The following is a 22,076-nucleotide window of genomic DNA, read 5'->3' on the forward strand; positions in this document are numbered from 1 at the left end:
GTTGAACGAATGAAGCTTTTAGATGATTGTTTTGCAAAATGGTTCATTTCTTTATTTCTTTTGCAAAAAAGTATTTTTCCCCCTCTGATCACAACTGCAATTTTGGTCCATCAACTTGCTCTTCAAAGTTGGAAAAATAAGGCAACAGGCTCTCCATGTCTCAAAAATCTGCTTCTTTTCCTGAGCCTCAGTCTCAGTCCCTCCACGTGAGCATCTAATAAAGATTTCAAACTTAACACATATAAAACTCCTCACTTCTGCCTTCAAAATCACTTTTATAATTTATTCTTCCAAGTTGTCCTAATGCTTCTTTCATCGCCCATTCAAATCTAATACTATATCCACAAATCTTATAGTTCTAAAATATTTCCAGAATTCAATTTTCATCCCTTCAATTGCTACTATTCTGGTCCAAACCATTATCACTATTGCCTAGATTACTGTAATAATTGCCTATCTGACATCACTTTTCACCAATTAATACATGTTTATTTTCATCTGGCTGCTTTTATGTAATCTCTGGGCGACTGAAGGACTTTCATTCATCCCCATAAACCCTAGTGCAACCTTATACATCTTCATAAATACATGTTGAAGTGAATACTTTTTCTTTTTTCCTGGTACTGGGGAATTGAACCCAGGGGTACTCTACCACTTAACTACATTCCCAGCCATTTTTATTTTTGAGACAGGGTCCGGCTAAGTTGCTAAAGTTTCTGGGCTGGTTGAGAAGCCAACTAGGCGTCTGCTACCTGTTAGGTAGGCTAAGTCGCCACCAAGTCGCTGCCACCGACCTAACACTACCCTCATCTAAAACAGCAGGCTCCTTGGATCTGTGTACAGGGGTGAAAATAAGGGGATTGGAAAAAGCCATGAGTAGAAGAAAGCATAATCGTTTTGATCCAACACGGAGGCACGGGTTATAGGAGGGTGAATGGCCAGTTACGACCAAGCACCCAGCCTGCAGAACCAGCAGTCCCAGCCAAGGGTGGCCAAGGGCCACACTGACCTAATCCAAGATGGCGCCAGAGGGTACCAGAAGCGCGGCGCAGGAGGGGCTCTCCCTGATCCAAGATGGCGGTGCGACTGAGGAGAGCCGAGGGGCGGGAGTGCCAGGAGCGTCTCTGCCCTTACTCAAGATGGCAGCCCCGTGGGCGCTGTCCCGGCTCCGCCCCGCGCTCGGCCCCGCCCCCCTCATCCCTCCCTCCGCCCCCTCGCCCTGTCGAGTCGGGTCCGAGGTGCTCGCGCAGAGAGAGCAGGCTGCGGGCACTTGACATGGCGGCAGCGGCGGCGACTGCAGCGACGAAAGGGAATGGAGCCGGCGGTGGCCGGGTCGGGGCGGGCGAAGCCGCCGGCATGCGGAAGAAGAAGGGCCCGGGGCCTCTGGCCACGGCGTACCTGGTCATCTACAATGTGGTGATGACCGCGGGGTGAGGCTGGGGCTCGTGGAGGCGGAGAGGCAGCCTGGCTGGGAGGGAGCTCTGCGGCCGGCGGCCCGCGCGCGCAGTGCAGCCGATGGGCCGGTGCCTGGGACCCGCACTTGGGCGCGGAGGGCGGCCGGGCATCGCGTCGGCCCCACTCCCTGCCCGCGAGCTTCCGCCTGCGTGGGGGGCACCGAATTCCCGGGCGCGGGAGACGCGGGCTCCGAGAGGACGCTCGGAGGGCTGCCCGGGCGCCGGCTCCGGAGGGCCTCTCGGGGACCAGCGGGCCGGCCACAGGTGCGGGTCTGGGGGCGGTGGGCCGGCCATCCCGCGGCGCGGAGGACAGCCCACCGTCCAGTCACGCACGGTGAGCAGTTCCAGCCCAGCGGAGTGGAGGGAGCCGTGGCGGCAGTGACCATTCATTTCGGCGGCTCTTTTCAAAATGCAGGCTGGGCTTTAATCTGAAAGGTAGTGGGAAAGCGTTCAAAGTTTTTGGCCAACGACGTGAGCTTTAGATGTATGCTTTAGGGGAGTTTAGACTTTTTAGACTGGATTGGGGTTGGACTGGGGAAGAAGCTGGGGAGTGGAAGGCAGAGTTACTGAGGAAGGGGAGAAGAGACCCCCTTGTGTTGCCTTCTTTTAGGTCCATCTTTTAGCAGGTTTTTAATTCGAGTTCTGACATTAGCCTTGTGACTTTGAATGAATTGCCGTCATTCTCTAGGCCTTCGATTTTTTCCTCTAAAAATCCTCAAGAACTAAAGAGTTGGGTTAGGTGATCTTAAGGGTTCCTTCAGTCCTGCAGTTCTTTGATCCTATGGTTTTGGTTAGGAGGATTACAGGATCAGGCCATTTGTTATGAATTTTTATATTATACATTTGTAAAAAACAAAATCCTTAAAACTTTGAAAATTTTCAAGTTTACAGAGTAGTTTACGGAACTGTATAGTGAATATTCGACCTAAATTTATTTTTAGAATTAGGTAATACATTAGCAGAGTTCAATCAAATGAAAATCTTCCTCGTCTTTCCTTTCCACTCAGACCCCTTTCCTGGAGGCACCTAATTGTGTGTGTCTCATATGCTGATACCAGCACATGCTAATATATATTTAAACAAATATTAATATATATTTACAGTTAAGTAGTTTGTTTTCTTGATGAAAAAATATTTCCTGGGAGGATCATAGGCTTCTGCTAGTATTAAAAATGGTAGGTGTGGAGAGATCAGAACTTGTCAAAAGAACATTTTTCTCTTGATTCACAGGTCAGTGAAGAACTATTTCTTTCACATAAATGGTAACATGGGTTGATTTTTAAAAGAACATTCAGGAATCTGTTGTGTATGTGTGTGTAAGTAAAATTCTTGCCCTAGCAAGGGCATTCATAGATAAGAGCATTGCCCTGGAGAAGAATTTTAAAGTACATTTGAGGAGGACAAAAAGGATTCTTTATTCCTGGGTGATGAACATAAGAGAATGAGGTAGAAGGTATAGAGTAGTGTCTTAAGTAAGGAAAAGAAATTGAGATTGTGAGGGTAAAGTAAGGCTCTAATATAATACTAATAAATTAGAGCAGTAATTATTATTGCCCGGCTGGGCCAGTAAAACTGTTAAGGAATTTATTTCTTCTTTCATAAACTCCTAATTGATATTCCTGTATAATAGTGTGTAGAAATAGCATAGACCACATATCCCATGGCCTAGTTAAATTTGTACATTTGGGTTCAATTTAGGTACATGCCTTCCAGAAGACATGCCTTAATAATAAAGATCACTTGTTTAATTATAAAACTTAAAAAATTACAAGGTCTGACATCTATTTTGGGGGTGCGGTACTGGGGGTGAATTCCAGGGCACTCAGCCATTGAGCCACATACATCCCCCTTCCTTTTTTTGTATTTTATTTAGAGACAGGGTCTCACTGAGTTGCTTAGCACCTTGTTTTGCTGAGGCTGGCTTTGAAATCATGATCCTCCTGCCTCAGTCTCCCAAGCTGCTGGGATTACAGGCATGCACCACAGTGCCAGGCTCTAACATTTATTTTTGAGAAGGAGAGTGGAGCAAAAATGTAGTATTTCTTGTATTATGCCTGAGCATTCCCATTTTGCATTTTTTAAATCAATAAGCCTATAGTTAACTCTATCATGCTTGAGTTGGTTTTGGGAAATTTAGCTAAAGTACTTTATTTTAAAGAAACACCTTTTTATTCTTATTTCATTTGCAGTTTTTAAAATGATAAGCTTTAAGATATGGGAATGTTCCAGTAAGAAACTTGTAAAAATAATATAAACCATCTTCTCTCCATCCTGTTATTCTTTAACTCTGTGGGCTTCTTGAACAGGTTTTTTTCCTCTTGTGTTAGGCTTTCTGGAACCTACTTTATTTATTAACTTATTTATTTATTTATTAACTTATTTCCTTCATTTTAGTCTTGTTCTCAACAGACAAGTTTGTCAAAAATTCAAGCTCTAGATGGGTGAGGTGGTACTGTGTTTTTGCCAGGCATTTGTGGTGGGATGTTATTGATGTGCAGCACTTCTGTGCATTACAACTTTTCATTTGAAAACTGTATTAAACTGTGTTAGTCACCTTTCTGTATCTATAACAATACCTGAGATAATCAGCTTATAAAGATAATAGGTTTATTTTGATTCAGTTTTGGAGGTTCCAACCCACGATCATTTTGTCTTGTTGCTTTGGACCTGTGGTGAGGCAGCATATCATGGTGGGAGTGCCTAGTGGAGCAAAATTGCTCACCTCATGGCCAGGGAGCCAGAGAGTCCTAAAAAGGCCATAATCCCATAATCCCATGGGACACACACCTAAAACCTCCCTCTAGGTCCCACCTCTTAAAGGTTTCACCACCTCCCAGTTGTGCAATCCTAGGATCAAACCTTTAACACAGGGGGTTTGGGGAACACTTAAGATCCAAACCAAAACATTTGTAAGTCCAGGATCACTGGTTCTTGAGGCCCCCTTTAAAAGCAAGTTCTGTTATTGCCATGTTTTTCTATTTTCTTAAATCCTACTTACCCCACCCCATTACTTTTTTCTTTTAATAGGTGGTTGGTTATAGCAGTTGGTTTGGTCAGAGCATACCTGGCTAAGGGGAGCTACCATAGCCTTTATTATTCAATTGAAAAGCCTTTGAAATTCTTCCAAACTGGAGCCTTATTGGAGGTAGGTTTGAGATTTGTTGTTATTGATTTTGATTGTTATAAAGTGGAAAACATAGTACTAAATTATATTAATGTAGCTATAGCTCAGATTTGGTTTAAGTTTTGTCTCATAGCATAATGATACTTGACTGTCTTTTTGATGCTTTAGATAAGGTAAAATCCCATTTAATTAGTGTTACTTGGCATATATTTTATATTTAATTTCTATTACATTTATTAATTATATCTGAATTTTTTAAAATTCTAGAATATCTTAGGGAAATATTAGGAAATTCAGATACTTTCAGGAGCCATATGATGAAGAGTAGAGTGTTAGGAGTGATAGATATGAGAGAGAATAGGGCCTAGCTCAGGGCATCCAAATTTAAAAACTAGATAAATAAATTTTTTTAAACAAAATTTTATTGATTTCCTAGTATAAAGGGCAATATAAATGTTGGCAAACTCAGGCTTTTGGGGCTGTATAATGGAAATAGTGAAGTTACATACTCTATCTTTGTCTTCTTCCCTGTACATATAGATCAGAATTTTTTACTATATATTTTTAGTTGTCAGTGGACCTTTATTTTATTTATTTACATGCAGTACTGAGTGAGAATCGAACCTAGTGTCTCACACATGCTAGGCAAGTGTTTTACCACAAGACACAACCCTAGCCCTATAAGTCAGAATTTCTGAGTTACCCATGACAAAAACCCAGTTCAAACTATTCTAAACAAAAAAGGAATGTACTGATTTCTGTAACTGATAAAGATATAGGGTTAACTTAAAAGATAAAAGGCCAGCTCAGGGCTGAGAATCAAATATTTGGTGTTGCCAGACCTTCTTTTTCTGCTTTTCTCTCTTTCTCTGTGAATGCTGGTCTCAGGTTCTACTTCAGAAAGCTTCTCCACATAGTGGGAAGCAGAGAGGAAGTTCATTTTTCAGAGCATCTGTGTCACACACAGTTCTGGAGAAAGATTCTGGGTTGGCCTTACTTTTACATACTGAAACTCTTGCCAGTGATGTGTGATACTTGATTAGCCAGACTTAGGACACATACCCAGCCTTCTGGCCAAGGGACTATAGATTTTGTTAATGGAAAAGGGGGTATAGGGACATCTTTGGGTACACAAAATCAATAACTGCCATAGTTCATTGTGGTGAAAAAGGTTTCGATTGTAGGGAAGATCCAGTACTCAATTTTATTAACCTTAGCCTCCAGGCCAAGCCCGTCATGACATTTATATCTCAGTGGCAGTTTTTGGAATCTGAATCATGAAATGATATTTAAGATAAAAATCATTTACTTCCATGAAATCAGATGTGATTCAAAAGCAGTTTCACCCTCAGTTTCCAAAGCAGAAAACTGTAGTTTTTGTTTTTGTTTCTCCTAGATAGCAGAGGGGTTTCAGGACTCCTCATACTTACACATTTCAGGTGGGTGGGATAAGGAAGTGAGTTTCCAGCAGGGGATCCTAAGTACCTTTACTCTAACTATGCTCGTTTTACCAACTTTCTCTGTGAATTTGGGCAACTCTTTTATTTCTTATCCGTCTTTCATATTTGGAAAAGAATTAGGTTAAAAAAGATTTCTAAACAGTTTTCTGTCCTAACAGTTTTATTTATTTGTTTGCGGTATTGGTGGTTGAACCCAGGGGTGCTACATCCCCAATACTTTTTATTTTTGAGACAGGGTCTCACCAAATTTCGATCCTCTGCTGCAGTCTCCTGAGCTGCTGGATTAATTACAGTTGTGCTACTACCACGCTCAGCTCCCCTAGCAGTTTGAGTCTAAGGAAACTAGCAATCCTAATGTGAGCCATTTTTTTTAAACTTACAGGCTTGAAATTTTTTTTAAAAAAGAGATAGTAATAAATATAGAGGATTTTGTCTGAGAGCTTTGGCCAACATAGTTCCCTCAAGCTACAGAGAAGGAAATTTGAGGTCAAATCTTCAGAAACTGCACCAGCACTGATATTAGGGGGTTATATCCAACTGGACTGCTTCAATAATTTGAAGGGGATTCTGTCTCTTTAAAACTTTGTAATATTAGAAATATAATTTTAAAGATTTAAGTATGTTTTAGGAAAGGAAGGGACATTAAACAGTGTGATAGAAAATCCACTTGGGAACCAAATCTTAGACTTTGAAGGATTAGTGTGTTCATCCCTATTGAATTTTTAATAGTGGTTTAAGACAATATTTTAGATTTTGGGTTTTATATCTATTATCCCCACTAAGAACCAGTTTAGTGACAAATTCTGGATTTGATTTTGGGAAAAAAAACGGTACATTAGGAAGTAAAGACTCCCAGGACTGTGCAGGGAATTACCACTGCACTGTTGAGTGATGGCATAACCCTCAGACAGGGCTGTAGAGCAGGTTTGTTAAGATGACTTCCTGTGTATTCAGTTAAGGAGAGTTTCGTCACCTCTCGGACCTGCATTATATAATCATTAGTTGTGTGCAATGTTGGTTAATTGCAAATTATTCTTAGGGGCATTATTAGTGGTTTATAATAAATCACGTTTATAGGAGGAGAAGGTAAATCCAGGAAGTTCAGCTATTCATTTATATCTGAATGCTGGATGTTATTTTAGTATGATCTATGGGAATGGGCTTTAAAAGGGAAAGAACAATTATTTGTACTCAAAAAACTTCAGATTTTCTTAGGAAAATATAGCATTTTGGTTTTAAAAGACTTAGAACTCCAAGCAATTACAAATGAGCATGCCGTAATATAATATAAAAAGAAACTTACTTGCCGGTTGCGGTGCCATATGCTTTTAATCCCCGTGGCTCATGAGGCTGAGGCAGGAGGATCTTGAGTTCAAAGCCAGCCTCAGCAAAAGCAAGGTGCTAAGCAACTCAGTGAGACCCTGACTGTAAATAAAATACAAAATAGGGCTGGGGATGTGGCTCAGTGGCTGAGTGCCCCTGAGTTCAGTCCCCAGTACCTGCCTCCCAAAAAAGAAGCTTGTTTGCTTTCTGAGGAAATTAAATGATTTTTTTGCACAATGGATGCAAAGATAGGTTGAATTGGTGATACAGTGATGTAGATTTTCAATAAAATGGCACAGATTTAATTGTTTTCTACATACTTATCCAAGAATGTCTTGAGTATTTTTTTATACTAGTTTTCCAAATTATTCTGTGGGTAGTAACTTAAGTATGTTTGGATAATAAGTGGTGTGGAGGTTGAGCCCCTGCTAAAAGGGAGCTTAATCTTTTCTGTGGATAATGACATTAGGACTATTAGATGACAATAAGGTGACAGAAACCTCAACTAATCTAAACAGCAAAAGGGATTTACTATAAGTGCATAGGTATCCCATAGAATCTAAAGGCAGGGATACAGCCGGGGCTTAGGAAGGACCTGGACTTGGGGACTGGATCACCATAGGGAACCCAGTCATTCTTACTCTATCTTTTTTCTCTACTCTTCTCTCTTTCTGTTCTGTTATTTTCCCGAAGACTAGTTTTCTCAGTGTCTTAGTCTACATGGCAGATAATACAGCCAGATCTCCTGAGAATGTATCTCCTTCAATCAGGGGGGCAGCTAGTTGAAAACAGAATCTTACTTCCATTCTTCCAATTTTACAATCCTTTTAATTGGTCCAGCTTAAGTCAGGTGTATATTCCTGGGCCAGTCACCTATAGACAGGAGCAAGGTCACTATAACAATACAGAAGGGTTGGAGGGAAGGGGCAGTTTTTAGAAAAAGGATGGTAGGTAGAAAATCCAAGAAGTATTTACCACAGTAATCACAAGATGCACAAAACAATGAAGATTATAATGATACGTTTTTTTTTGTTTGTTTTTGAGATAGGGTCTCACTATGTTGCCCAGTCTGGCCTGGAATTCAAGTGACCCTGCTACCTCAGCCTCCCAAATAGTTAGGATTATGGACATGTGCTACCACACCCAGCTATGATATAATTTATAAGTTAACTTCAATAAAAATGTTGATAATCAGTATTGTTGGCCAAGAGATAAATGTGTGAATAATGTGTTGTCTTTATTTGGATCTTGAGTAATCCTGAGGAGTACATCACTTAGGTGGCAAAAGTACATTTTAAAATGCCATTCCTAGATAAACAAAATGTAATGTATCCATACCATAAAAACAGAGTTAATTACTGGTACATGTTATACCTGGATAAACCTCTTTTTGTCCATCTTTTTTTGGGGGGGTGTGTACCAGGGATTGAACCTAGGGGCACTCAACCACAGAGCCACATCCCTAGCCCAATTTTGTATTTAATTAGACAGGGTGTCACTGAGTTGCTTAGCACCTCATCGTTGCTGAGGTTGGCTATCTATGTATCTATCTATACACACACACACACATATGTGTGTGTGTATGTATAATTTTTTTTTTTTTTAGTTGTAGTTGGACACAATACCTTTATTTCACTTATTTATTTTTTTATGTGGTACTGAGGATCGAACCCAGGGCCTTGCATGTTCCAGGCCAGCGCTCTACTGCTAAGTTACAACCCCAGCCCCTGAGGCTGGCTTTGAACTACCAATCATCCTGTTTCAGGCTCCTGAGCTTCTCACATTACAGATGTGTGCAACTGGGTCCAGCTGTCCATCATTAACACTCATGATTGGCTATGCCTATGTGGTTAACAGTGAGGATTCAGATGGGTTAAGGTTGTACTTCAAGGATGTTACCTGTTGAGACTAATATAGGCCACTTTAACCTGTGAGCATCATTTACTGCTTTTGTCTATCTGGGAATGCGTAAAGGACCACTGGAACTCCCTTTCCTTTTCATTCCCTTCCAGATTCTTCTATTTCTTTATCTACAAAAAAGAAAAAACACCCCAGTCTCATTTCTGGTCTTTTCCTAGTGCTTATCTGAACTGGCTCTGGAGAGCAGTGAGGGAGAGAGTCAGCATTTGTCAGATCTCCAAGCTGCACTACCGCTTCTCAGCCCCATCCTGCATTCTGGCTATAATGCTTTATAGCCCATTCTTTTCAAATCCTTAGTGAAATAGGAAATTGATTCTAGATATTTCTCTAAAATCGAACAAAATCTTAAGTACTTGAAGTGTCCTTAAGAAGAAAAGGTCTCCCATTTGTCTCAGAGTTTTTCTGTCTCTGTGGTTCAAACTCTGGATGGTTTTTTCCCCCCATGGAGCTATTAGGTAATTAGATTCTGAGGTGTTAAAATATGGTACTGTGCTTCAAGCACATCACAAGTCAAGTTTGCTTCTGTGAAATGGTCTGGGGACATGACTGTCTCTAATAGTTTTCTTCCTTGTAGAAACATGCTGATGTCCTTCTTACAGTTATATATTAAGAAGGAACTTCTAGGGCTGGGTTTTGGCTCAGAAGTAGAGCGCTCACCTAGCATGCATGAGGCACTGGGTTTGATCCTCAGCACCACATAAAAATAAAATAAAGGTATTGTGTCTGCGTATAACTAAAAAATAAATATTAAAAAGAAGGAACTTCTGAAACATAAGCTACAGGCACTTGTTAAGTTACCTTTATTCTGAAGATTCCTTTTGAGAAAATATATCTCTGAAAGAGATTTATGAAAAGCTAGCAAAGCAAATCATAGTGGAGATATCTGACACAAACTAGGTCAATAGATCCTGGAAAAATCAGCTTCAAAACTAAAGTAAGCCTGAGTGTGGTGGCACACACCTATAATCCCAGTGATCAGGAAGCTGAGGCCTGAGGATTGTAAGTTTGAGGCTGGCCTTAGCAGTGTATCGAGACCCTTAGCAGCTTAGTGAGACCTTTTCTCAAAAGAAAAAAGGAAAAGGGCTTGGGGTATAGCTTGGTGGTAGAGTACCCATGGGCTCAATTCCTGATATCACAAACAAAACAGTGTTAGAAGGCTGGGGATGTAGCTCAATGTAACTTCAGTTCCCAGTACTGCTGGGGTGGGGGAGTGAGAACCCGAGGGGAAAAATAAACTTGGGTGTAATTAATAAGTGTCACAACATTAGAAGGGAAGAGGGAGCCTGTAGGAAACAGGAGCCCACCCACACAAGCTTCATTGCTTGACAACTCAAGCAAATAGAAGCAAATTGATATGGTGTTCAAAGAGGTTAGAGCGAGCTAATGACTGTAGAAAAGTGTGTGCTGAAATTTAAAAAAAAAAAAAAGAACTAAAAATATCACTGGCTGCAGGAAAGAGGTCACAGTGCACAGAAATAGGTAAACCTAAAGATTCAGGAAAGGCAGGGGTTCCCTGTCATAGATAGTCTCAGATAAAGTAGATTACAGAGCAGAAGCCATTGGGAAATTTTCTGATTTCACTATCTGAAATATAAAAAGAACACTACAAAATTTGGGGTGCCAGGCATAACTGAGATGCTACATATTGGTGGACTAAGTAATGAGTGCATGAATATCAGAACAAGAAGAAAATGAAGCATATGAAAAAGAAGTGAACCTCAAGAAATAATAATACAGTAGAACCAGCACATCTTCAGAACAGCTTGAGTGTTCAAGCTTTCAAAAAGTAAAGATACCAGAAGTAGGAATGGTTAGAATGAATAACTTATAAATTATAATTAGGGAGAAAGATCATAGAAAACTTTTCTGAACTAAAAGGCCATCTCGGTGTGCCATTGAGAGTATATAGAGGAGTTTCTCCTATAGAGGAGCTCTTTGTAAAAAATTCTTTCCCTTTCTGGGCACCTATTTGTGAAGTTCTTAAATTCAAAACAAAAATAACAGTGTCCAAGCTGGGTGTGGTGGCACATACCTGTAATCCCAGCTGAGGCAGGAGAATGACAGGTTGGAGGTTAGCCTTGACAACTTAGCAATATCCTGACTCAAAATTAAAAGGAGGTCTGGCAATGTAGCTCAGTGGTAGGGGGTCTCTGGGTTCAATCCCTATAACCATTTAAAAAAAAAATTCTAGGAGAAAAGAGAAGATTTAGCAATGTAATCATAAAAGCCACTTGGAACCTTAGACTTAGACCTTCTTAGAAGGAGAAAAAAAAAAAAAAAAAATCCTTGTGGAGTTAGGAGAAAGCCTTAGGTTCCTGGATAACCATGCAGTTTCCTAAAAATGGAGATGTTGCAAACACCTACAAAAGTAATGGAACCCTTCAGAACTTTAACAGAGTGTATTTCACTATGATATAAATAGATAAATTAAGTCATAAGACTAGCATCGTCCAATGGAGCTTCCTGTAATGGTAGTGTTCCAAATGTGTGCCAATACAGTACCCATAGTCACATGTGGTTATTGAGCCTTTGAAATATAAAATAAAATAAATTTTATTTTCTTTTAGATTTAAATAGACACATATGGCTAGTGGCTAATGCACTGGACAATATAGTTTTAGACTATAATAAAGGTTTCATGGCGTCCATATGGAATTTCATTAGGTAATGTCAGATTTTGTCAGGATAGAAGGAAGTGGGAAGGAGGGTAAGCCACGGAAGACAAACATAATTGTAATTTTTATATTGCTCCAGAATTTTTAAACTTCTTAATTTGTAAGTAAAAAAATAATTAAAATATGTAGATTTTTTTTTCAGATTAGGAAAATCAGTAGGAAAAAATTGAAGGTATTGGGAAAAAGTATGAAACATGGAACAGTTTCTAGTACCTCCTTCTATGGAAGAATATATTTAAAATATGGTATCATATATTTAAAATAAAATATTAATATAATAAAATGTTACAGATAATAAAATGGAAAACAAGGTTATAAATAAAGAAAACAAGATTAAAATGGTTTTTTAAAAAGGATAGCTCATCTTTTGATTTAACAAGTAGTGTTTCATATCTGCTACATAATACTATTAAAAAGAGAATTGCAAGAATAGTAGCATAAACCTATAGGATGATACAGTAGAGCACAGATGCATTGTTTCTAATATACTTTATCAAAATAAAGTGTATTGGTGGTGACTGGTTTAAAAAAAATCTAATAATCTGTTGCTTATAAGAGACTAGACTGGCTTAAATTTATGGAGAGACAATTTAGCCTGTCATGACCAAGCATCAAGAAAAGCAGAACTGCCCAGTCCCAGCATAAGATAAAGCTGATTTTAGAGAAAACCAGAGAAACTCTCAAGTTCTGTTTGTCAGGTAGCAGGAAGATGGGGAGACTCATGTTGGTAGAATCAACTGAGAAGTAAATGATTATCTGAACAGAGAAACAAAATATGTAGAAAAACTGGCAGAAATGCTGTAAAAGCAATAAAAGAATTGTACTTAAGAGATGTCACACTATATATAAAAAACACTGGTAGCAAGAAATTTGGGTACTGAGACTTGGTTTACCATTGTTCATCCTTGTTACCTTGGTCTTAACCTCTCTGGACCTCAGTTTATTATGTGTAGTGAATACACTGGATTAAACTGAATTATGTTTTTTCCCAGTCTTAAATTCTGTGACATTTCAACATTTCACTATTAGAATGAGAAAATTAAGCCAATAATGGGTTTGTAAATTATGACTATAGCTAGAAAGGTGAAATTAAATAACAAAATATCAATAATGAGAAAGATTTCACCTATTACTTCCTTTAAAAAGAAATGAAAGAGGAAGGATTTTGAAAACATATTTGGAATCTCTCAGGGGCTCAATAAATAGTCTTTTCTTGTTTATGTCCTGAACACTGAAAAATAACTCAAGGGAGATGCATAAGGATCCTAAAAATCACTTTTATTAGTGTTGAAGTCTAAGCTGGAGGACATGCTTTAAGTGTGAGCCAAATGGTCTTGCTAACTGAAATCCAGAAGACTCACCACCCATTCCATCCAAGGCAGCAGCCAGGGTAGCACCCTGAGAACTTGTGGTTCCTTATGGAATTTGTAGGGTGGAGCTGAATTTGTTCTTCCTCATTTGTTCTTCTCTAATTTACCACTGAGATGAGTCATCATTCCTTTCCCAAGGTAAAGAAGCTAAAGGATGGAGAGAGAGACCAATAATATTTGGTAGAAATCCTTCCTCATAAACACCAGAAGAGAGGGGAAAAGTATTTCCTGGTAACAAGAAGTATCATATATTCATTGTAGGAAAAACCCAGATAAATATAGGAGAAGAAAATGCATATAGGTTAAGAGTTCATTGACTAAACAACCACTGTTAACATTTTGCTATCTCTTCCTCAAGACTACATGTTATAGGTAAGTTTTAAGCAAAAATGGAATCAGATATTCATATAGTACAATAATTTCCAAAATGAATTCAATATTGGTAATCATAACTCACATTAGTTATGACCCCTGTATGGTAAAAATGAATGTGGTTGATACGTCTTGTGGAGTTGCCTAGCTCAGTGATCTTTATCCTCTCTGGAAGTTCTCGGGTGTTCGAGGATAGACCTGTAGCACCTACATGTCTACTCCCTGACTCTGCCTTTCAGGCCCCAGCTGGCTGATCCATGGGTGCATACAGACCCAAACTGGGCTAGTCGGATGTTTTCCTTCCAGAAATTTTGATTTTTGTTTTTTTGGGTTTTTTTTTTTTTTTTTTTTTTTAATACCAGGGATTGAACCCAGGGCCATTTACCACTGTACCACATCCCCACATCCCCAAACCTTTTTTTAAAATTCTCATTTGTTATATATGACAGCAGAATGCAATTCAATTCATATCACACATATAGAACACATTTTTTCATGTCTCTGTTTACAAAGTAGAGTCACACCATTTGTGTCTTCATATATGTCTTAGGGTAATGATGTTCACCTCATTCCACCATCTTTCCTACCCCCATGCCCCTCCCTTCCCTTCTCTTTGCCCTATCTAAAGTTTATCTATTCCTCCCATGCTCCATCCCCTCATCCTCATTATATATCAGCATCCTTTTATCAGAGAAAACATTTGGCATTTGGTTTTTGGGATTGGCTAACTTCTCTTAGCATTATATTCTCCAACTCCATCCATTTACCTGCAAATGCTATGATTTTATTCTTTTAATGCTGAGTAATATTCCATTGTGTATATATACCACATTTTCTTTATCTCTTCATCTACTGAAGGGCATCTAGGTTGGTTCCACAATTTAGCTATTGTGAATTGTGCTGCTGTAAACATTGATGTGGCTGCATCCCTGTAGTATGCTATTTTTAAGTCTTTTGGGTATAAACTGAGAAGTGAGATAGCTTCCTCAGCCTTTTATTTTGTATTTTTTTAATTTAAATTTTTCAGTTGTAGTTGGACACAATTCCTTTATTTTTTTTAATATTTATTTTTTAGTTTTAGGTGGACACAATATCTTATTTTTTATTTTTATGTGGTGCCGAGGATCGAACCCAGGGCCTTGCACATGCTAGGCAAGCGCTTTACCACTGAGCCACAACTCCAGCCCCCTCAGCCTTTTTTTTTTTTAGAGACAGGGTCTCACTGAGTTACTTAGGGCTTCTCTAAGTTGCTGAGGCAGGCTTTGAACTTGAGATCCTCTTGCCTCAGCCTCTCAAGCTGCTGGGATTACAGGTGTGAGCCATTGCATCCCGCTAAAACTTGTTTTTCATAAAAACATTCTGATAGTTTTTGTTTTTAAAAGAAGACAGATTATCTAAAATTACCTAAAAAAGAGATGCTTTATGGTAGAGGAGAGATAATTAATAATCTTGTGCTCAGCTAAATTACAGTACTCTGTTCCAGACCTTCCAGGTCACTCTGTTTAAAGTCAAACTAAGCATTCTGATTTTTTTTTTTTAATATTTATTTTTTAGCTATAGGTGAACACAACATCTTTATTTTATATTTACTTGGTGCTGAGGATTGAACCCAATGCATCACGCATGCTAGGTGAATGCTCCACCTCTGAGCCACATCCCCAGCCCAAGCCTTCTGATTTTTGACACCAGAATAAAGTTTTGTTAGATGAGGTTCTCCGGAATCTGTGTCATTCCATTATTATAAAGACTGTGAAGCTATTATAAATTTATGAATTGACATTTGGGCTTATTATTATTATTATTATTGTTTGTGTTAGAGATTGAGTCCAGGGTGCTTAACCACTGAGCCACATCCCCAGCTCTTATTATTTTTTATTTTGAGACAGGGTCTTGCCAAGTTGCTTAGAATCTCACCAAGTTGTTGAGGCTGGCTTTGAACTTACAATTCTTCCGCCGCCTCCTGAGCTGTTGGAATTACAGGCATGCATCACCACACCTGGCTGAATTTTGAATTGAGAGACAAATGGAGAATCACTGTAGCCCATCACATTAAATCCATGAACTACATTTGAGGTCTTCAAAGCTTCTTGGACTCCTATTCTTCTTGAGACTTGCCAAACTTTGGGGGGGTGGGTCCGGAGGGGGGTGGCTTTGTTATTAGTGTTTCACCTTAGATTAAAAATAAAATTCAGCAAAGTGCAGATGGACACGCCTATAATCCCAGCTACTGAGGAGGCTAAAGCAAGAGGATCACAAGTTTGAGGTCAGCCTTGGTAAGTTAGTGAAACCAGGTTACAAAATAGCTCAGTGACAGAGCAGTTGCATAGTTACAATCCCCAGGGCCACACACATGGAGGGAGGGAGGAAAGAAGGAAGGAGAGTCATTGATAACTTATGAAAATAATTTTAGTTCAAATCTTAGAAATTTTTTCAAAAAATATATTTCCAAGTAAAAAGAGCAGTGCCTTGGAGTGTGCATTTTGGAAAGTTGTGAGGGTACTTTGGTTACCACAGTGACTGGGGATTGTACTGGCTGAATATTCTACAATGTATAAAGTAGCCCAACTCAATTAATTAATGTTTGTTCTGCAGCCCCTCCTTACCTTCTGTGCATCTCCCCAGGCTAGCACCTCAACAAATACATAGTTTTTGTAGTACATATAGATATTGAAAAATCTTCATGAGATATTAAACAAAAGTTTATGAAGTTAGAGGAAGATCATTGTCTTAGTTTCTCATTGCTATATAATAAAACCCCACACACTTAGCAGGTTAAACAACACTCATATTAACATGCAGTTCTTTAAGTCAGAAGCTGGGTTCGGCAAGTTCTTTGCTAAGGATTTCACAAAACTGAAATCAAGGAAGGAGTCTGCCAGGCCAGCTGGTTTCTTATATGGCGTGTCCAGAGAAAGAATCTGCTTGTAGGCTCATTCAGGTTGTTGACAGAATCCATTTCCTTTTAGTCAAAGGTCTGAAGCCTGCATTTCCATGCTGGCTGTTGGCTGGAGGTCACTCCCTGCTCCTAGGAGCTGCTCTCCAGTCCTTGTACACAGCCCCTTCCATCCCCAAAGCCAGTGACGGTGTATTGAATCTTGCTTGTTCTTTGACAATATTTGATTTCATCTTCTACCACCAGCCAGAGAAAACTGATTTTAAAGGGCTTGCCTGGTTGGGTCAGGTCCACCCACATAATCTCTGTACCTTAAAATCAGTGGGCTTGAGACTCTTAATTGCATTTGCAAATCCCTACACTGTAGGGCCTAGATTGGTGTTAAGCAAGGAACAATAATTTTGTGGGATCATTTTTAGAACTCTGTCTACTACCATTGTTGATATGAAGAGAGAAGCTTAAGTGAGATAAAGATATTGTCTCAAAATAATTTATTCAATCTGCACATTCTGTTCTGAAAGTATTATACTATTTCTAACTTGCATATTTAGTTGAAAAGGATTTCATGTGATTTAGTATTAAATCAAAAGCTATGAGACTGTTTGAAAATTTGTGATATGAGATTTGAGATTTCTGTTCAGACTTATTAAATTAGTGGAGATACTTGTAATGCAAAGATCTCATTGGTTTTCCTTAATATAGACTAATAATATTGCATATTATTGCCTCTGTTTGTATAATGATAAGAAGTCACGGTTGTGAAAAAGAAATTTTATTTTGGATTAGTTGTAGTTTTTAATTTTATCCTAAAAGTAGCCCCCGTCAGTTATGCACTGCTTTGCTGCCTCTTGCATCATGTTTTTTTTTTTTAATATTTATTTTTTAGACACAATACCTTTATTTATTTATTTTTTTATGTGGTGCTGAGGATCGAACCCAGGACCTCCAACATGCTAAGCGGGCGCTCTACCACTGAGCCACAACCCCAGCCCCCGCATCATGGGTTTTCTTTTCTTCTAATCCATCTTCTATTCCTTCCTTCTTTGCACCATTTAGAGAATAAAGTCTCCAAGGTCTTTTTATAGACTAGACATTGGTTGGGTATCTCAACAGGATTTCTTAACAGGACAGATTTTCTGTGACACTTTCTTTGTATCCCACCCCATGACATAACCCAGGAGGTTATTTTAACACCACACTTTATAAATTAAGATTGGACAGGGGATGTAGTTCAGTGTAGAGTACTTCCCTAGCATGTGTGAGATCCTAGGTTCAATCCCAGCCCTGCAATAAATACATACAAACATAAATACATAAGTCATAGCTCATTTGAGATAATGTACTTCTTCAGTTCTCTACTTTAGTACATTTCCATTATTACTTAATACTATTTTTTTTCCTACTGCTAGTCTGTACGTCTGCTCTTTTATTTTCCTGTACTTGTCCAAAGTTGTTTCCAATAGTTTTATTTTTAAATCCAAACTTATTTATAATAAGTTGGTTATGTACTCTGCCTGCTTAATTATGTCTTATATCCCCAAACATTTATATATTAAAATACATATTTAAAAAATTAAATTACTTTCTTTTTGTCAGGATGTTTTTAAAAAATCTTTTTGTGTAGGTAGGTTATCATCTATGAATTTCACTTCAGGTTGATAAAGAAGGCATTATTATAAGATACTGTGATTGAAAGAGGGAGATTCATTGTGATAGGGCTAAGACCTACTGTTCTATCATGCAAAGAAAACATGATAGCCATCAGTCATTTCCTACAGAATAGAATAGGCACTGTCTGCTTGTCTTGAAGGATGCTCTTCATTTAAGTCTTCATCCCTTATTTTAATCTAGGTTTATCATTTACTTTCCTTAACTTCGTAGTAGGAGGTTCAGCTTATTTTGTTAATATTTACGCATTTGAGGTTCTTAGCAGTGTCTTCTTTTGAAAAAAAAATTATATGATTTGCAACATGATGATTCTTCTATTGTCCATTACCAAGAAATTTTTGCAGCTTGATTTTTTTTGGGGGTGGTGGTGAGTGCTGGGGTTTGAAGTCAGGGACACTCGACCACTGAGCCACATCCCTAGCCCTATTTTGTATTTTATGTAGAAGCAGGGCCTCACTGAGTTGCTTAGTGCCTCACTGTTGCTGAGGCTGGCTTTGAACCTGAGATCCTTCTGCCTTGGCCTCCTAAGCTGCTGGAATGGCAGGCGGGTGCCACAGTGCCTGGCACAGCTTGATTTTTTTTTAACCCAGCTCTCTCCACCCCACCAAAAAACAAAACAAAAACTTAGTGAAATTATAGTTTATGAGCACAGAGTCTCATCAGGCATGCTTTAGATTAGAAACGTTGTCAGATTCTGCCCTCTAGATGTCTCATAACTAGGGTACAATGAAATAATGTTATAGAAAAAGCTGTAGAGTAGGGGAAAAAAAACCCTAGGTTTTTATCTTGGCCGTCATCTACTGCCTTGAACAGGTTATTCAGCTTTTCTGAGCCTTGGTTTTCTCATCTGCAAGTAGAGATAGCTATCCTGCCTATCTTCCAGGGTTATTGTTAGGATCAAACAGTTCAGTGACTGCTAGAGAAATTCTGTCAAAATTCTAAAAGGTACAACAATTGCTGTTAGGTCTTATCATCTAGAAATTTTGTAGTTATTAAATCAATCTTGTAGATGCCTTCAAATTACTTAATTTTTTTTTTTTTAAACCACTGTCACCAGTGCTGAAACAATGCTAAATAAAGGATAAGTTGAAAGGGGATTTAGAAGAAACTGCTTGGCCATTGCCATTGAGATAAGAGTGTAGGCAGCAATCTCACTCAAGGCACTGGTAGTAAAAACAGGGCAGACAGGCTCCAGGTGGATCAGCAGGGCTTGGAAACCAGTTGGGCTTGTGGGTGAGGGGAAGGTGAACCCAAAAGACTGAGAGGCAGGTGATCACAAGGTATAGCAGAAATTTAGGAAGAAAAAGATGTGCTTTTCATTGAGTCTGGTCATGTTTGAGCTGCTATTGGTGATGGCCAAGGCAGTATGGAATACGGACTTGGAGCTCTAAGGCCCAAGGCTAAGTTGGACCAGGAAACACCTCTGCAGTGAGATAATTGAATGAGGCAGGAAGGGGACTGAGGATGGAGCTTTATAGAATAAATGTGTCTGCACTGAAGGGCCTGAGAGGCAAGAGGAACCCACAAAGGCCGGTCATACTGTGTGTTCCACAGTCTGAGACGGTTCTGTTCTGCAGAGTATGGAACATGGGAGAAGGTGTGCTGTAATTGCTGTTGTAAATTTATGTATTAGAAAAGGTCCTTGACATCTGATGAACTATGGGGGGAAGATGAAATCTTCCTTAGGATGTTATCTCCCAAAGATACACAAAGTAAAAGTGAATAATCAAAAAACGGAGTAAGAATTTACATTTTGTTAAATAGTCTGTAGTAAAGTTTAACAATGAAATATTTGTTTTTCAAAATCAGTATTGCTGGCAGGCATGTCTCTTACTGAAAGAACAGTTTATATGAAATAGAACTATAGTATTAATTTTTTTTTTTTTACTAATTCTCTTTTCCCCCCTTTTTCCCCCCTCTAGATTTTACATTGTGCTATAGGTAAGTAAGGAAATTTTCCCCTACTATATACAGTCAATTGTGTCTTTTTAAAAAGTGATAGATGATTCTTTTTGAATATTTGATTCTTATTGAATACTGCAAAAAGGAAATCATTTAATCATGATATATAAAATTGCTCAACTTAGAATGGCTTCTGCTTTCTAAAATCATAAGTATTATTTGAATGTTATCACTGAACACTATTATTTTCCCCAGCTCTTTCTGTCAATCTAAAAGAGTTGTCTTCCATTTTCTTGGTATAAGGGTAATGGAGAAACACTTGCATGTTTATAAAAATGTGGCTTGGGTCCTGATGCTGGGCTGTGTTGAAAAGCCCTCTGCAATCACTTAAATGGCACATTTTCTCCTTATTCTTAAAATGGGATGCTGCGCATAGTTGCCTCCTTCCCAAATGAATATCATATATATGTAAGAGTATAAGGGGTTTGCAGAACAAACCTAAGGGGTTTCTGCTAAAAGCAAATCTAGTATGTTTTCCTTTTTCTTTTTGTTGGGAGGGGAGAATTGTCACATTTTGCCCTTGAACTGGTAGCATAACTTCTAGTGTATGGTAGCTAAACCTGACTAATTAAAAATCAATTTGGGGGCGCTGGGGTTGTGGCTCAGCGGTAGAGTGCTCACCTCGCACATGCGAGACCTTGGGTTTGATCCTCAGCACTACATACAAAAATAAACAAGTGAAATAAAGGTGTTGTGTTCAACTACAACTAAAAAAAATATATATATATTTTTTAAAAAATCAGTTTGGGGAAGTTAAAAGATCGCACAGAGCAAGCCCATGGTAGTTGCCATCCATTCCAGGTTGTCTGTCAGAGGAGGGTTTGAAAGTTGATACTCATTTGCAAGTTCCAAAAGTCCGAAAACTTGAGAACTACAGATCTAAACTGTTATGGCTCTGACCAGTTGAACTCACAACTGAAGTGGGCTTCTACTATATTCAGGGCATTGGGCTTGGCACTCAGGTATTCAGAGGTGAGGAGACTCATAGTTGAGAAAGACATGCAGTTGGAGACAGCAGGCTGTACACTGTGGGTGTGGCAGAGGTCTCTGTGATACCTGGCCCCAGAATTATTAGGATATCATCATTATAAAAAGTTGCACTTCTGCTCTTTCCCACTTACCCAGGGTCTGTTCCTGGAGTTCAGGGACACCTTGAAGGAGATGGAGAATTTTTGTATGCATGTGTCTGTCTATTTGGGGCTGGGGGAGATTTTACAGCTTTTGTTAGAGTCTCAGAAGAGTTTATGGTCCCCCAAATGTTAAGAAATAGTGCTTTATAACCCTTGAAGAATAGATTTTGAAAGGCATTTGGGGCTCATCTGTCACATGTTCAGCTTTTCCAGAAGTTAAGTGACCTGCCCAGGTTCCACAGCTAGTAAGTTGTATCCTGTCGGAGCCAAGTTTGTCTCCAAAGCCTGCCTGGATGATTTTATTTTATGACACATGGGTTTTAGCTTGTGTATAGTCTTACATATGTTTCTTTTTTAGTCCTTTATCTGCAATTTTTAGATGAGAAATTGTACCCCTTTTTAAGTGTTAAATAAATTTTAAGCATAAGCTAGCGGATTGGGAGATCTATTTGGCCAAAGAGAGTTCTGGAACCACTTCAGGCCTTCTCCACATGACTGAACCCTGTACTCCATGCTGCCCAACTCTCTTAACCTTCAGCTGCCTCTGTACAAAGCTCCTTGTCACATATTTTCCGAGTATTTTAGCCTTTATGAACTGCCATAACAAAGTACAGACAATCCCCCATTTATAATGGTTCAGTTTATATATATTTATTTTATATATATATATATATATATATATATATATATATATATATATATATATATATATATAACTATTTTGA

The 22,076-nt window shown here is 38.8% G+C and overlaps 1 protein-coding gene across 1 annotated transcript in view; it reads left to right on the top strand.

Moving 5' to 3' along the window:
* The first annotated feature begins 1,217 nt into the window (after positions 1-1,217).
* Hacd2 (3-hydroxyacyl-CoA dehydratase 2) overlaps positions 1,218-22,076 on the top strand; it is an 88,062-nt gene continuing 67,203 nt past the window's right edge. Inside the window, exons 1-3 of the mRNA XM_027936061.2 lie at positions 1,218-1,430; positions 4,482-4,599; positions 20,182-20,200. Of these exons, the coding sequence (XP_027791862.1) occupies positions 1,276-1,430; positions 4,482-4,599; positions 20,182-20,200 (292 nt within the window). The 5' untranslated portion in view covers positions 1,218-1,275. The remainder of the gene's footprint in view (positions 1,431-4,481; positions 4,600-20,181; positions 20,201-22,076) is intronic.

Source organism: Marmota flaviventris, chromosome 8 (assembly GCF_047511675.1).
Source record: "Marmota flaviventris isolate mMarFla1 chromosome 8, mMarFla1.hap1, whole genome shotgun sequence".
NCBI lineage: Eukaryota > Metazoa > Chordata > Mammalia > Rodentia > Sciuridae > Marmota > Marmota flaviventris.